The sequence below is a fragment of the Pan troglodytes genome, chromosome 18 (genome assembly GCF_028858775.2).
Source record: "Pan troglodytes isolate AG18354 chromosome 18, NHGRI_mPanTro3-v2.0_pri, whole genome shotgun sequence".
Classification (NCBI taxonomy): Eukaryota; Metazoa; Chordata; class Mammalia; order Primates; family Hominidae; genus Pan; species Pan troglodytes.
In genome coordinates, this window is record NC_072416.2 from 88,142,384 (window position 1) to 88,155,814 (window position 13,431).

General features: G+C 60.1%; 1 protein-coding gene across 2 annotated transcripts; it reads left to right on the forward strand.

Annotated features, from left to right (window-relative positions):
• The first annotated feature begins 79 nt into the window (after positions 1–79).
• On the forward strand, positions 80–12,487 carry TUBB3 (tubulin beta 3 class III). 2 transcript variants are annotated; one of them, XM_063796166.1, is made up of 5 exons: positions 80–117; positions 434–967; positions 9,126–9,234; positions 10,023–10,133; positions 11,119–12,487. In XM_063796166.1, the coding sequence occupies exons 4-5, from the start codon at positions 10,073–10,075 to the stop codon at positions 12,192–12,194; spliced, it is 1,137 nt and encodes a 378-aa protein (XP_063652236.1). In that variant the 5' UTR covers positions 80–117; positions 434–967; positions 9,126–9,234; positions 10,023–10,072; the 3' UTR covers positions 12,195–12,487.
• Positions 12,488–13,431: the final 944 nt, after the last annotated feature.

The window sequence follows — 13,431 nt, forward strand, 5'->3', positions numbered from 1 at the left end:
CCTCAGCCGGGACACATCCCTTTGCTGGCCCTGGCCCTGAGTCCCTCCAGCCATGATGAGCCGTGAATGGGACCATCCCTGTCCACTCTGAGATGCCTGGAAGGGGGCTCAGTGCAGGTGGGCTGGGGGCTGGGTCTGCTGTCTGCCCAGCACTGCCATTCTGGGAGTAGGCAGGTGGGGAAGGGGTGGGGGCTGGAGGGGGGAAGGGGTGGGGGGTGGAGGGTCTGTGTTCAGCCCGTCCTGGGAAATGCTTGATGTGAGGCCTCTGAAGATGGCAGTGAGGCAGAGGCCCAGCCGGCGGAGAAGTCCCTGGGAGTGAGTACCTGGGGATGAACTATGCTGCCTGGTGCTGGGGAGCAGTGGAGCCCCTGGGCCATCCCTCTGCTGAAACCTGGGCGTCTCACTGAAGAGACCACCTCCATTTCCTCTGCAGAGACTGAGCACTCAGTCAGCCCCCTTCCTGGGACAGGCTCAATGGAGGCTGCAGGGCCATCAGCCAACTCCTACGCAGGCTCAGTCAGCAGCCCCCTGGCCAGCCCCACCCCTGCGTCAGCTCCAGCCCTGACTGCCGGCCTCAGGACTGGGAGCTGCTTCCTGGCAGGGCCCGCCTCTGCTGGGAGACTGGACGGTGAGTCAGCCTTAAGCCTGGCACCAGACCCCTCTGAGGATGGAGCAGGAGCTGGCTGGCCTGAAGCTGCAAAACTTCTTCCCTCGTGGAGACAGGGAGGCACCTCAGACACTCACCCCGGACTCCCTTGAACAGGGACAGGGAGGAACCCCAGGCAGCTAGACCCCAGCCGCAGCCACACGAGCACACTGTGGGGCAGGGAGGGGCATCTCTTGAGAACAAAAGATCCATTTCTCGACTTTCCAAACTGGAGAGCTTCTTGAGAGAAAAGAGACAGGTACACGTCCACGCCACCCACACACAGCCCTGTGCACACGGACCGGACACAGGCGTCCACAGGCAAGTTCGCAGCTGCTCATTTTGTGAAGTGAATGCTGATTTGGGGGCCGGGTGGGGTTCGTCTGTACATCGTGCACTGTCAGACCCTTCCTGAAGGATTTTTGTTACTGAAGTATCAGAAGGCCCGTGTTCTAAGGTGGTGTCACTGTAATATCTGGCCCAGGAGGAGGTCAGTGCCGTGTCGGCGAGTCCTTTGCTCCCTTCCTTCTCTGACCAGTAAACGCATCTCCAGTCGCTCCCCCGAGGCCCCCCTGCACGCAGTCTCCGACCTCAGACAGTGAGTCAGATAGAAGCCGCTGCCCACCCTCCCCCACCCTGGCCGGCTTCTTGCCTGGCTTGAGCATCCTTGTGACGATTCCTGACACGGATGCGCACCGGGCAGTGGCACGTCCAGGTGCTGTGCGCGCCCGGGCCCACAAAGCTCCTTTGGACTCTCATGGCAGCCCCTTGGTGGAGGAGGTCGGGTGCCCACCCCCTCCCCGCCCACTGCGGAAGCCGGCGACCCACGGAGCTCGCTCTCGGCCGCCGCCACCCCTCTGTGTTCGCGCCCTTCCGAGCTCTGATCCGACGCTTTGTTTCTTCTCAGTGGGTTCAGGGCCTGGGCCAGCCTTTACCTACCTCCCCCACCCAAAACCGGCAAAAGCTCAGAGCACCTTGTCTGCCAAAAGACAGGGAGCTGGGATGGTGCGGGTTGGTCTCTAAACCGGCGTGGGGAAAAAAGACCCTCCGTACAAAGCCGCAGGGTGGGGCTGTCGCAAGGGCGGAACCGAGAGGGTAGCTGGGGGCGGGGTTCCCAGGGCCAAGAGGGGCTATTGTCCTCCCTGGAGCCCGGCGCCCCCACAGCCAGCTCCTCTGGGAGACAGCCCCTCCTTTCGAATGCGCGGGGCCCTCAGACCGCGCCCGGCCCAGCGTCGGGGGATCCTTGGCTGCGGGAGGGGCGCCGCATTGCGCGCGACGGGCGGGGACGCGCGGTGCGGAGCCTGCGGGCCGGGCGGGGTTCTGCGGCGGCGCCTCCCGATTGGCCACCCGCGGTGACATCAGCCGATGCGAAGGGCGGGGTCGCGGCTATAAGAGCGCGCGGCCGCGGTCCCCGACCCTCAGCAGCCAGCCCGGCCCGCCAGCGCCCGTCCGCAGCCGCCCGCCAGACGCGCCCAGTATGAGGGAGATCGTGCACATCCAGGCCGGCCAGTGCGGCAACCAGATCGGGGCCAAGGTGAGGCTGCGCGCCCCGGCCTGTCCCGGGCCCCGGGGCGGGAGGAGGGAGGCGCCGTGCCCCGCGGGCCGCACCTCCAGCTGCCCCCGCCCCTGCGAACCTGCAACAAAGGGATGCGCCCAGCGCCGCGCCGGGCGGCCGGGACGCGGGGCCCCCGCCCTGGGACTCTCGCCTGCACCTCTCTGCCCCTGCCCAGGTGACCTCGGGCTGTCGAGGCGCAGCTCACGTCAGTCGCGAAGCCTCAGCCCCCTCCACACCTGCGCCCCCTCCACACCTGCACCCCCTCCACCGGGCCTCCGCAGGTGCAGCTGGGAGCCCTGTCTGGGCGTGGCCCTCTTTTTTGGGGCGGCGGCATAGCCTTGAGTGAGACGGGTGGGGTAGGCAGGTTTGGGTAGGGTGGGGGGTTCTCCTCACAGCCGTGATTTCCTCGGCCCGAACCCCCCACTGGAGGAGCCGAACGTCCCCCGAGAGGCTAGAGCCGCCCCGATTACCCCAGCCTGCTCCGACACCCCTCGGCGTCCTAGCTCCACCCTGTCCCTTTGTTGGAGGGGTTGGGCCTGGACTCGAGATGACCTTGGTCCAGGACCAGGCTCTCCATCGGCGCAGCCGCTCCTGGGCAACCCCCGCGGGGCTTGACCGCGCCCACCCAGGGTCTACCAGTCTGGGGATTGGATGTGGGAACAAAGCCGGGCTGTGGGGTGTGGAGGCTGCACCGTGGCGCGCCCCTCCCTCCATTGTTAGCCCACCTCGCAGATGTTGGGGCCACGCAGGAAGGGGCGTTGGTGCAGCTGTGCAGGGACCCCTGCCTAAATCGTTAAGGGGACGTCGTGTCCCCTGGTCCTGGGAGGCTGTCCCTGGCCCAAGGTCACACAGCAGGTGCGAGAGAGCTGGGCTGGCCCTTGGTTCTCATCCTCTGCAGGAGCCAACCTGGGGCTCGGGCGGGGCGGGTTGGGGGCGCTGCTTGCCAAAGGATCTGCCCTCCGAACAGTGTTGGGGAACAGGGGATGGGGGGGAGGCTGGCTTTGTCAGGACCAAGGCCAGGGACCCAGCTCAGGGCTGGTGCAGCGCTGATTCTGGGAAGGAGGGGGTGCAGGAGACGGTCCTGGAGGGGAAGGGGCCAGAGAAAGGCTGCCTCCGGAGGCTGTTGCCATGGAAACCAGGCAGGAACAAAAAGCTAATTACAACAGGGCCAGCCACGTGGCTGACATGTAAATTGCAACTTTGGCTCCGGGTGGAGGCGCCTCTGAGGGTGGGAGGCCCAGTAGTGGGGAGACTCTAATCACCCAAGGAGACAGCTGTGCCTGCCAAGGAGAGCCTGGGGGAGGGGAGGCCTGGGGGACAGTGGCCTCAAATCAAACCAGGACTCCCGGAGCAGCCTCTGACAGCTGCCTTGGCCTGATGGGAGGGGCTGAGGGCTCATTAATGTGGTCACTGGGGCCAAGCCTCCCCTGAGCATCTGCTCCTGGGAGAGTCAGGGGTCGCTGGGGGGAGGGAGGGCAGGCAGCCCTGGGGCTCCTGGGAGGGTCAGGGGTCTCTGGGGGGAGGGAGGGCAGGCAGCCCTGGGGCCCACCTGGGGTTTCTTCCTTCTATGGCTGGGATGGGCCCAGAGCTGTGGTCCCACAAGGCACTTGTCAGGCAAGAGCTGGGATCTAGAAGTCAGGTCCACATGCAGACATCCCCTGAGGCTCCACGGGTAGCAGAGGGAGCCCTTGTCCCCTGGACCGTGTCCTTGGCTGCCTTGTGCTCTGCTTCTCAACACTGGAGCTCTTAGTTTGCCCGCTACTTTTTATTCCTTTTGAGTTGTTTGTTTTTTAATATATTTCGTTTTAAAAATTAATACCTGGCCGGGCACGGTGGATGAGGAATCTCATGTAATCCCAGCACTTTGGGAGACTGAAACTGGAGGATCACTTTAGCGAAGGAGTTCAAGACCAGCCGGGGTAACATGGTGAAACTCCGTTTCTTTAAAAAAAAAAAAAAAAAAAAAAAAATTAGCCTGGCGTGGTGGGCCGCGCCTGTAGTCCCAGCTACTTGGGAGGCTGAGATGGGAGCATCGCTTCAGCGTGGGAGGTCGAGGCTTCAATGAACCATGACCGCACCAGTGTACTCCAGACTAGGCGATAGAGTGAGATCCTGTCTCACAATAATAATAATAGTATCTGATTCTTTTTAACAATGAAAACAACAGAGAAGGAAATTTTCTCGGGGGCGGGGGCGGCAAGAGCGTGTTCCTTTGCTCTGCTGCCCTTGTGGAATCAATGGGAAGTTCCTTGGCCATTCTCGGCCTCCACTCCCGCAGCTGATAGGGGGGCAACGCGGCTGCTTCCCTGTCTGGGGTCCTCGGGCGGTGCCTGGCTGGGCAGGAAGGCCCGTGCACTCTGGGCAGAGGGAAGTCGGGGTGATTCGAGGCCGGGAGCAAAGCCGGGTCCCGGGCGGTCACGCGGCAGCGCGGACGACTCACCGCGGTCACCCCTGCGCTGGGAGCCGAGCCCCCAGCATCTCGCGGGGATGCAGTAAGCCGGGCGCAGGCCGCCGGGAGGATGAGAAAACCCGAAGCCCGGAAAGCCGAGCGGCCGCCTGCAGTCACCCCGGGGGGGCAGGGGCGGGCCGGGCTATGCAGAAACACCGGGGCCCGCGGGGCACAGGACGCTGCCCCACTGCCGCAGAGCTGAGTCTGGACCCCCGGGGTTTCCTTTCCTGGGGCCTGCGCTCCTCCCTCCCCGGGGCGGGGTTCGCCTGCAGCGGCGGGAGGGGAGCCTTTGTCCTCCGCGCGGGCTTCGGCACCGCCTCCTCGCGGCGGCGGGGCGGGGCTGGGGGCGGGGCCTGGCCGTCTCAGCCAATGGGAGGCGGAGTCCCTGGCTCGCCCCGCCCTCTCGCCTGAAAGACCTGCGGAGCCGCGGGCCGGGCGGGAACCGCATTCGGGTCCTGGAGGGGCTTGGAGGCCCCAGTCTCGCAGCCCCTTCATCGGGGAGCCCCGCTCCCACCTGCCTTGGCCACTGCCCTCAAAGCCCGGCCCTGCTTTCCCCAGGACCCCAAGCGCTGCGCGAGGTCAGCACCAAGGACAGCGCCCGGGCCGAGCGCCTGGCCTCGAACGCCGGGTTCTGCTTTGTGTTTCCAGGTTTTTGTTTTTGGTTATGAGACGAGGCCTGGCTCTGTCGCCCGGGCTGGCGTCCAGTGGCGCGATCTCGGCTCACTGCAGCCTCGGCCTCCCGAGTAGCTGGGACCACAGGCGCTCACCACCACGCCTGGCCACAATTTTCTTTTTTTTCTTATTTTCTTTTAGATGGAGTTTTGCTCTTGTTGCCCAGGCTGGAGTGCAGTGGCGCGATCTCGGCTCATTGCAACCTCCACTTCCTGGGTTCAAGCGATTCTCCTGCCTCAGCCTCCTGAGTAGCTGGGATTACAGGCGCCCGCCACCACACCTGGCTTATTTTGTACTTTTACTAGAGATGGGGTTTCTCCATCTTGGTCAGGCTGGTCTCAAACTCCTGACCTCAGGTGATTCACCTGCCTCAGCCTCCCAAAGTGCTGGGATTGCAGGCATGAGCCACCACGCCGGGCCGATTTCCTTTTCTGTAGTGATGTTAACGATTTAGTTTATAAAATTATATTTTATTGTTTATTAAATATGTAACATAGGCCAGGTGCGGTGGCTCACACCTGTAATCCCAGCACTTTGGGAGGCCGAGGTGGGTGGATCACCTGAGGTCAGCAGTTCAGGACCAGCCTGGGCAACATGGCAAGACTCCGTCCCTACAAAAAATAAAAAACAAAAAAAATTAGCTGGACATGGTGGCACGCCGGCCTGTGGTCCCAGCTACGTGGGAGGCTGAGGTGGGAGGATCACCTGGGGGAGGTGGGCAGAGGTTAAAGTGAGCTGAGATCATGCCCCTGCATTCTAGCCTGGGCAATAGAGCAAGACCCTATCTCAAAAGAAAAAAGTAACAATATATTTTATTTATCTCAAATTATAATTTTATTAATTTTAACTACAAAAGCAATTAATATATTCTCCTGGTTAAAAAAACCCTGAAATATTGCAGATAAACCTGGTGCCCATCTAGCCACCTCTCTCTATCCAAGTGGGAACAAATTTCTTTTTCTATCCTTCTGGTCCATTTTTTTTAAGTGACCTGTGCATATGGTTTTAAAACTTTAAATAGTATCTAAAACATTTGAACAAAATGAAGCCAACATGTGCTGAATGTTTTCATGTCAAGCTTTGTGCTAAGGCCTGGATGTGGGCACCATTCACAGGTTCATCTCACAGATGAGAAAACAGGTCCTGCGAGGCACGCGCCTGGCCCACAGCTGTGCTCATGCTGGGTCCTGAATCCACTCTGCTCCATCGCTCCTGCTGCCCTGTGCCTCGCTCTGCAGAGGGCTTCCCAGAGATGTGTTACTCTCTCCACCCCTCCTTTACAGGGGCTGGTGGTTGTGGGTTCCCTGGAACCATAAATTTGGGGTGTCCCAGTGCTTTGGGGAGCAAGGTCCCCGACTCAAGTGGACTGCCAGCAACTAAATTAATGGGGGATCCTCAAAGAGAGCGTTAGGGAGGCAAGCAGTAGGTGGGAAGCTTGGACAGGCCCCATGCCTCAGGGACCTTTCTGTATTTTTTTTTTGAGACAGGCTCTTACTCTGTCGCCTGGACTGACATGATCTAGGCTCACTGCAACCTCCACCTCCCTGGCTCAAGTGATCCTCCCACCTCAGCCTCCTGAGTAGCTGGGGCTATAGGCATGCGTCACCATGCCCAACTAATTTTTTTGTTTTTTGGTAGAGACAGGGTTTCACCATGTTGCCCAGGCTGGTCTTGAACTCCTGGACTCAAGTGATCCACCTCTCTTGGCCTCCCAAAGTGCTGGGATTATAAATATGAGCCACCATGGCCAGCTGATATTTTTGTTTGTTTGTTTGAGATGGAGTCTCACTCTGTCACTCAGGCTGGAGTGCAGTGGAGTGATCTCGGCTCACTGCAACCTCCACCTCCTGGGTTCAAGCAATTCTCCTGCCTTAGCCTCCTGAGTAGCTGGGATTACAGGCACCCGCCACCACACTGGCTAATTTTTTTTTTTTTTTTTTGAGACGGAGTCTCTATCTGTTGCCCAGGCTGGAGCACAGTGGCACAATCTCGGTTCACTGCAAGCTCCGCCTCCCAGGTTCACGCCATTCTCCTGAGTCAGCCTCCCAAGTAGCTGGGACTACAGGTGCCCGCCACCACGCCTGGCTAATTTTTTGTATTTTTAGTAGAGACAGGGTTTCACTGTGCCAGCGAGGATGGTCTCGATCTCCTGACCTCGTGATCCGCCCACCTCGGCCTCCCAAAGTGCTGGGACCACAGACAGGCGTGAACCACTGCTCCCGGCCTAATTTTTGTATTTTTAGTAGAGATGGGGTTTCACCATGTTGGTCAGGGTGGTCTCGAACTACTGACCTCGTGATCCGCCCGCCTCGGCCTCCCAAAGTGCTGGGATTGCAGGTGTGAGCCACTGCACCTGGCCTACTAGAGGCATCTTAAAACACAACTCCTGTGTCTCCATTCCAAAGCGCATCTTTGTCTACACTCCTGGGGTCCTCCCACGTCAGCCTCCCAAAGTGCTGGGATTCCAGTCATGAGCCACTGTGTCCGGCCCCACCAAATTGTTTTCTAACCTGCTTTTTTCTTGAGGAATCTTCTGCAGCACATGACTCACATGTAGAGCCCCTTGTTTCTTGAGGCCTTCATACCCGTCAGCTCATCTAAAAGTCACTCCTGAGGAGTAAGGGCAAGGGGCATTGGGCGAGGTCAGGCAGCCCCGGGAAGCCTCCCAGCGTGTGTCCCAGGAGGCCTGCTGCCTGCAGACACTGCTCCCAGACGCAGCGGCCTCGGCCATCACAGCGTGTCCCACGATGAGGTGGCAACTTCCCTGAAGGCCTTGCTCTCACCCAGGGGTGTGGTTCTCCGTGTGCACACAGATAGATAGTTCTACGTTTGCCATATACCATTTATATGCCTCACACAGATTGACCCACTTTCATCTCAAAAAGACCTCCTGTCATCATGCCCATTGTACAGATGAGGACACTGAGACACAGAATCCTACTGACCTGCGCAAGGTCACACAGCTGGGAAGGGTGAGGGAAGGATCTGTGAACCCAGCAGGCCCAGCCCCTGAGTCTAGGCTCCGCTCGGCAGCTGTCATGGGAGCAGAGTCTGAGAAGCACTGCAGGCACCTGCTCTAGGGGGAGAAAGGTGGAGGTGGCAGGTAGAGAGAGGATGACCCCTGGGAGCTGAGACGATGCCAGCCTGACACGGACAGGCTGGGTGATCTCAGGCAAGTCGCTTCCCATTTTGGACCCCAAGGACCCTTCTGCAGACCCAGCTGGGGGTCCCCGATGAGACTGGCTCTCAGAGTCCCTATGAGTCCCGTCAGCTGAGGCCAGTAATGTCCTGGTACCATCACTGGACATGGTTTGCTCTTCCATGGAGGGGCAGGTGTAGCAGCCAAAAGCGATCCTGAGCTCTGGGCCTCTGAACCCTGCTCTGCCAGCTACTGTGGGTGTCTCTACCCGCTCTGTGTCTCAGTTCCCTTTCCTGAAAAGAGGGGATAGTAAAAACTAACCCTCAAGGTGTTTATTACCAATGCCCATCATGGAGGAATCAGCTGGCCCAGGCCCTTGCCAGCAGGTGCACAGCTGGGCCTGGGGGCCTGGGTGTGGGTCTGTTGAACCTTGACCCACCCTGGGGCTGTGGTCAGCCTGGACGTGTAGGTGTGGAGGTGCATATTTATTATGGCAATTTTCTGACAGGTAACAGAGTGTGGGGCTCTCTTCTGAATGGGGCTCGTGGAGGCCTTGGGTCAAAAGCCCTAATTTTGTAGCGAGGGCTAAAAGGCTTCACAAGGGAAAGGGCCTGGCTGGGTCTATGGGCCGGTGCCGACCCCTCCTCTCCCACTTTGTTTGCAGTTCTGGGAAGTCATCAGTGATGAGCATGGCATCGACCCCAGCGGCAACTACGTGGGCGACTCGGACTTGCAGCTGGAGCGGATCAGCGTCTACTACAACGAGGCCTCTTGTGAGTGCCTGCCCCAGCCTCCCTATCCCAGCCCGGGACTGACCAGGTCTCAGCATCTGACTGACCAGGTCTCAGCACCTGGACTCACCAGCTCTCAGCATCTCTGTCCTCCCATGGGTTGGGTTGGCTGAGATGCCAGCAGGCGTAACTGGATGTCAAGCATCCAGACGCACAGAATAGACAATAAATCACAGTCACAAAAGTGAGAGCCAAACATATTAGTGCCATGAGGGCCTGTGCATGTCCAGGGGCACAGACAGGGATGGGGCAGGCCAGAGACTTTGGAGGCCATAAGAGGGCCTAGAGAAGGGGTCACCTGGAGGGCTTAGTCAGGGGCTCTTTAGCAACTGGTGTAAAGTGATTTCCATATCAAAGTGGTGATACACCCACCTTCCCACATGGACATGTGATTTAAAATTTTATTTAATGTAATAGAGACAGTCTCAATATGTTGCCCAGGCTGGTCTCGAACTCCTGGACTCAAGCGATCCACCTGCCTTGGCCTCCCAAAGTGTTGGGAGTGCAGACACGAGCCCCTGCATCTGGTGGACGTCTGACTGAATCCTGCCTGTCCTGCTCCATCCTGTCCTCCTCCGTCCTTAAACACAGTGAGGCTTAAGGGTGAAGAAAGTTGTTGAAGCTTGCCTTTGGTCCAGGACTCTGACTTCAGAGTACAGGCTCTTAGGATGTGAGCAGGAGGATGGCAGGCGGGCACAGAATTTAGAAAGAATGAGGGAGAGGCTCTGGCCCTCTGTGACCCGAATCACCGAGCCCCTCTCTCCCCTCAGCTCACAAGTACGTGCCTCGAGCCATTCTGGTGGACCTGGAACCCGGAACCATGGACAGTGTCCGCTCAGGGGCCTTTGGACATCTCTTCAGGCCTGACAATTTCATCTTTGGTAAGTTCCCCCTGCTCCAAGCTCTGATGGCAGACCCCATCACAGGCAAGCCCAGGTCGGTGGACGGGGACGGCTGTGAGAAACAAGGAATGGTCAGCTCCTCACATGATCCTGAATGGTGGGAACTCATCTCTCCATTTTACAGCTGGGCATTGGAGGCCCAGAGAAAGGGTTCTGTGGGGAGAACAGAAACCACTCATGCATTTCAAGTGGAATGAAGTGTAAAGCAGACAGAAGCTTGCAGAATTGCTAGAGAGCTGGTGAGACAGAACGGGGCCTCCAGAGGACTCCGGGGTCCAGGAGCACGAGGCCTTGCTGCGGCCAAGAGATCAGGACGTTCTCATGCCTGTGTCCTGGGGCGGGGCCGTGGATGCCGCGTTCCCATGCCTGTGTCCTGGGGCGGGGCCGTGGATGCCGCGTTCCCATGCCTGTGTCCTGGGGCGGGGCCGTGGATGCCGCGTTCCCATGCCTGTGTCCTGGGGCGGGGCCGTGGATGCCGCGTTCCCATGCCTGTGTCCTGGGGCGGGGCCGTGGATGCCCCACAGAAACAGGAGGGCCTCACTTCACTTCTGCCTTCCCAACCCCAGCACATCCAGCTGGTAGATGCCAACTCGCATCCAGCCCCCAGCTGCCAGGGATTCTGGGGTGGCTGTTTGGGCTCCTGGCACTGCCAGTCAGAAGGAAGGTATGCTGGAGCAGGAGGGCTGATCCATTCACCCAGGATCCCCTCAGGAGGCAGAGCCTCGCTCTGGTGTGACCCCAAGTTCTCAAGACCCTGTCCAGAGCCCTCGTCCTGAGCACTCAGCAGCATCGGCTCAGGGAAGCCACGGCGGGTATGAGAAGGGGTGCTCAGTGGGGCCTACTTTACAGAAGACAGAACAGGCATGGAGCTGCCACGGCTGCCCTGGGATGTTCAGGCAGGGGCTGGAGGTCTGGACTGCAGAGTCCCCGGCCCCTGTCTCTTACCCCTCTTCTCCCTGGACAGGTCAGAGTGGGGCCGGCAACAACTGGGCCAAGGGTCACTACACGGAGGGGGCGGAGCTGGTGGATTCGGTCCTGGATGTCGTGCGGAAGGAGTGTGAAAACTGCGACTGCCTGCAGGGCTTCCAGCTGACCCACTCGCTGGGGGGCGGCACGGGCTCCGGCATGGGCACGCTGCTCATCAGCAAGGTGCGTGAGGAGTATCCCGACCGCATCATGAACACCTTCAGCGTCGTGCCCTCGCCCAAGGTGTCAGACACGGTGGTGGAGCCCTACAACGCCACGCTGTCCATCCACCAGCTGGTGGAGAACACGGATGAGACCTACTGCATCGACAACGAGGCGCTCTACGACATCTGCTTCCGCACCCTCAAGCTGGCCACGCCCACCTACGGGGACCTCAACCACCTGGTGTCGGCCACCATGAGCGGAGTCACCACCTCCTTGCGCTTCCCGGGCCAGCTCAACGCTGACCTGCGCAAGCTGGCCGTCAACATGGTGCCCTTCCCGCGCCTGCACTTCTTCATGCCCGGCTTCGCCCCCCTCACAGCCCGGGGCAGCCAGCAGTACCGGGCCCTGACCGTGCCCGAGCTCACCCAGCAGATGTTCGATGCCAAGAACATGATGGCTGCCTGCGACCCACGCCACGGCCGCTACCTGACGGTGGCCACCGTGTTCCGGGGCCGCATGTCCATGAAGGAGGTGGACGAGCAGATGCTGGCCATCCAGAGCAAGAACAGCAGCTACTTCGTGGAGTGGATCCCCAACAACGTGAAGGTGGCCGTGTGTGACATCCCGCCCCGCGGCCTCAAGATGTCCTCCACCTTCATCGGCAACAGCACGGCCATCCAGGAGCTGTTCAAGCGCATCTCCGAGCAGTTCACGGCCATGTTCCGGCGCAAGGCCTTCCTGCACTGGTACACGGGCGAGGGCATGGACGAGATGGAGTTCACCGAGGCCGAGAGCAACATGAATGACCTGGTGTCCGAGTACCAGCAGTACCAGGACGCCACGGCCGAGGAGGAGGGTGAGATGTACGAAGACGACGAGGAGGAGTCGGAGGCCCAGGGCCCCAAGTGAAGCTGCTCGCAGCTGGAGTGAGAGGCAGGTGGCGGCCGGGGCCGAGGCCAGCAGTGTCTAAACCCCCGGAGCCATCTCGCTGCCGACACCCTGCTTTCCCCTCGCCCTAGGGCTCCCTTGCCGCCCTCCTGCAGTATTTATGGCCTCATCCTCCCCACCTAGGCCACGTGTGAGCTGCTCCCGTCTCTGTCTTATTGCAGCTCCAGGCCTGACGTTTTACGGTTTTGTTTTTTACTGGTTTGTGTTTATATTTTCGGGGATACTTAATAAATCTATTGCTGTCAGATACCCTTGCTTGGTGCCAGAGATGTCCTTTTATTCTGGAAAGTTGTGTCCAGTGGGTGGAGGGGCTGACAGGGAGGCCCGGGTGGACAGGCAAGAGCTCATCCTCTCCCAGGCTGGTGGCTGAGAGAGGCCTGCGCTGGGGGCCGGAAGGTGTCTCAAGGCACAGCCTGTGGGGAGACCCTGGAAACGGGAAGCCCGGGAGAAGGAACGGGAAGTACCTCATTCCAGACCCCAAGATGCAGCCCTCCCGACTTGGAAATAACCCCGCACTCGTTCCCTGGCCTCCCACAGAGCGGCTTGCACCCCGGACTTTTCTCCCACCTGTCAGTAGGCTGAAAGTTGGGGCAGGTGGTCCCTCCTGCGGTGGAAACTGCCATCAGACCTGAAGCCTCGGGTCACAACCAGGGAGGTAGGGAAGCGGGCCCCGAGTGCTCCCTGAAAAAGACGGTGTGTTTAGTGTCTTGGGGCTGGGCCCTGGGAGGGGCTGCTGGGGTCAGGGAGATGCGGCCACAGGACCCAGGCCTGGGCTGCCAGGAGGGACGTATCAGTCCACCCGCCCCCGGCAGCCCCTTCCTGGGGTGCATGATACTTGGTGTCCAGCCACACAGGGCATGGCCTGAGGAGCCGCTCACCTGGTTCCCCACATCCTCCTACAGGGACAGAGCCTGGAGCCCAGAGAGGCCAACTGCCCAGCCCTCCACAGTCGCCTCCCGGCCGCCCCGCCCCTTGGAGCTGAGGGGCATCAGCAGCCTCAGTCTCCCAGGTTCTGCCCAGTGGTACCCTGAGAGCGGCCCCTTCTTCTTGAATCACCCTTCAACTTGGCAATGAGCGCAGAAGAAGACAGGCCGTGTGCACTGCGGGCCCCAGCTTCAGATGCGAGGGCTACAGGCCCCAGAGGCCGCCATCTCGAGTTCTGGCCCTGACACCCCCAACATGGATGGGGCTGGGGATG

Excerpts from the sequence above, each read along its gene's own strand:
- TUBB3 (XM_063796166.1), top strand. The coding sequence starts at position 10,073 with ATGGACAGTGTCCGCTCAGGGGCCTTTGGACATCTCTTCAGGCCTGAC. Across the intron at positions 10,134-11,118 it reads GCCTGACAATTTCATCTTTG|GTCAGAGTGGGGCCGGCAAC; the intron begins GTAAGTTCCCCC and ends CTCCCTGGACAG.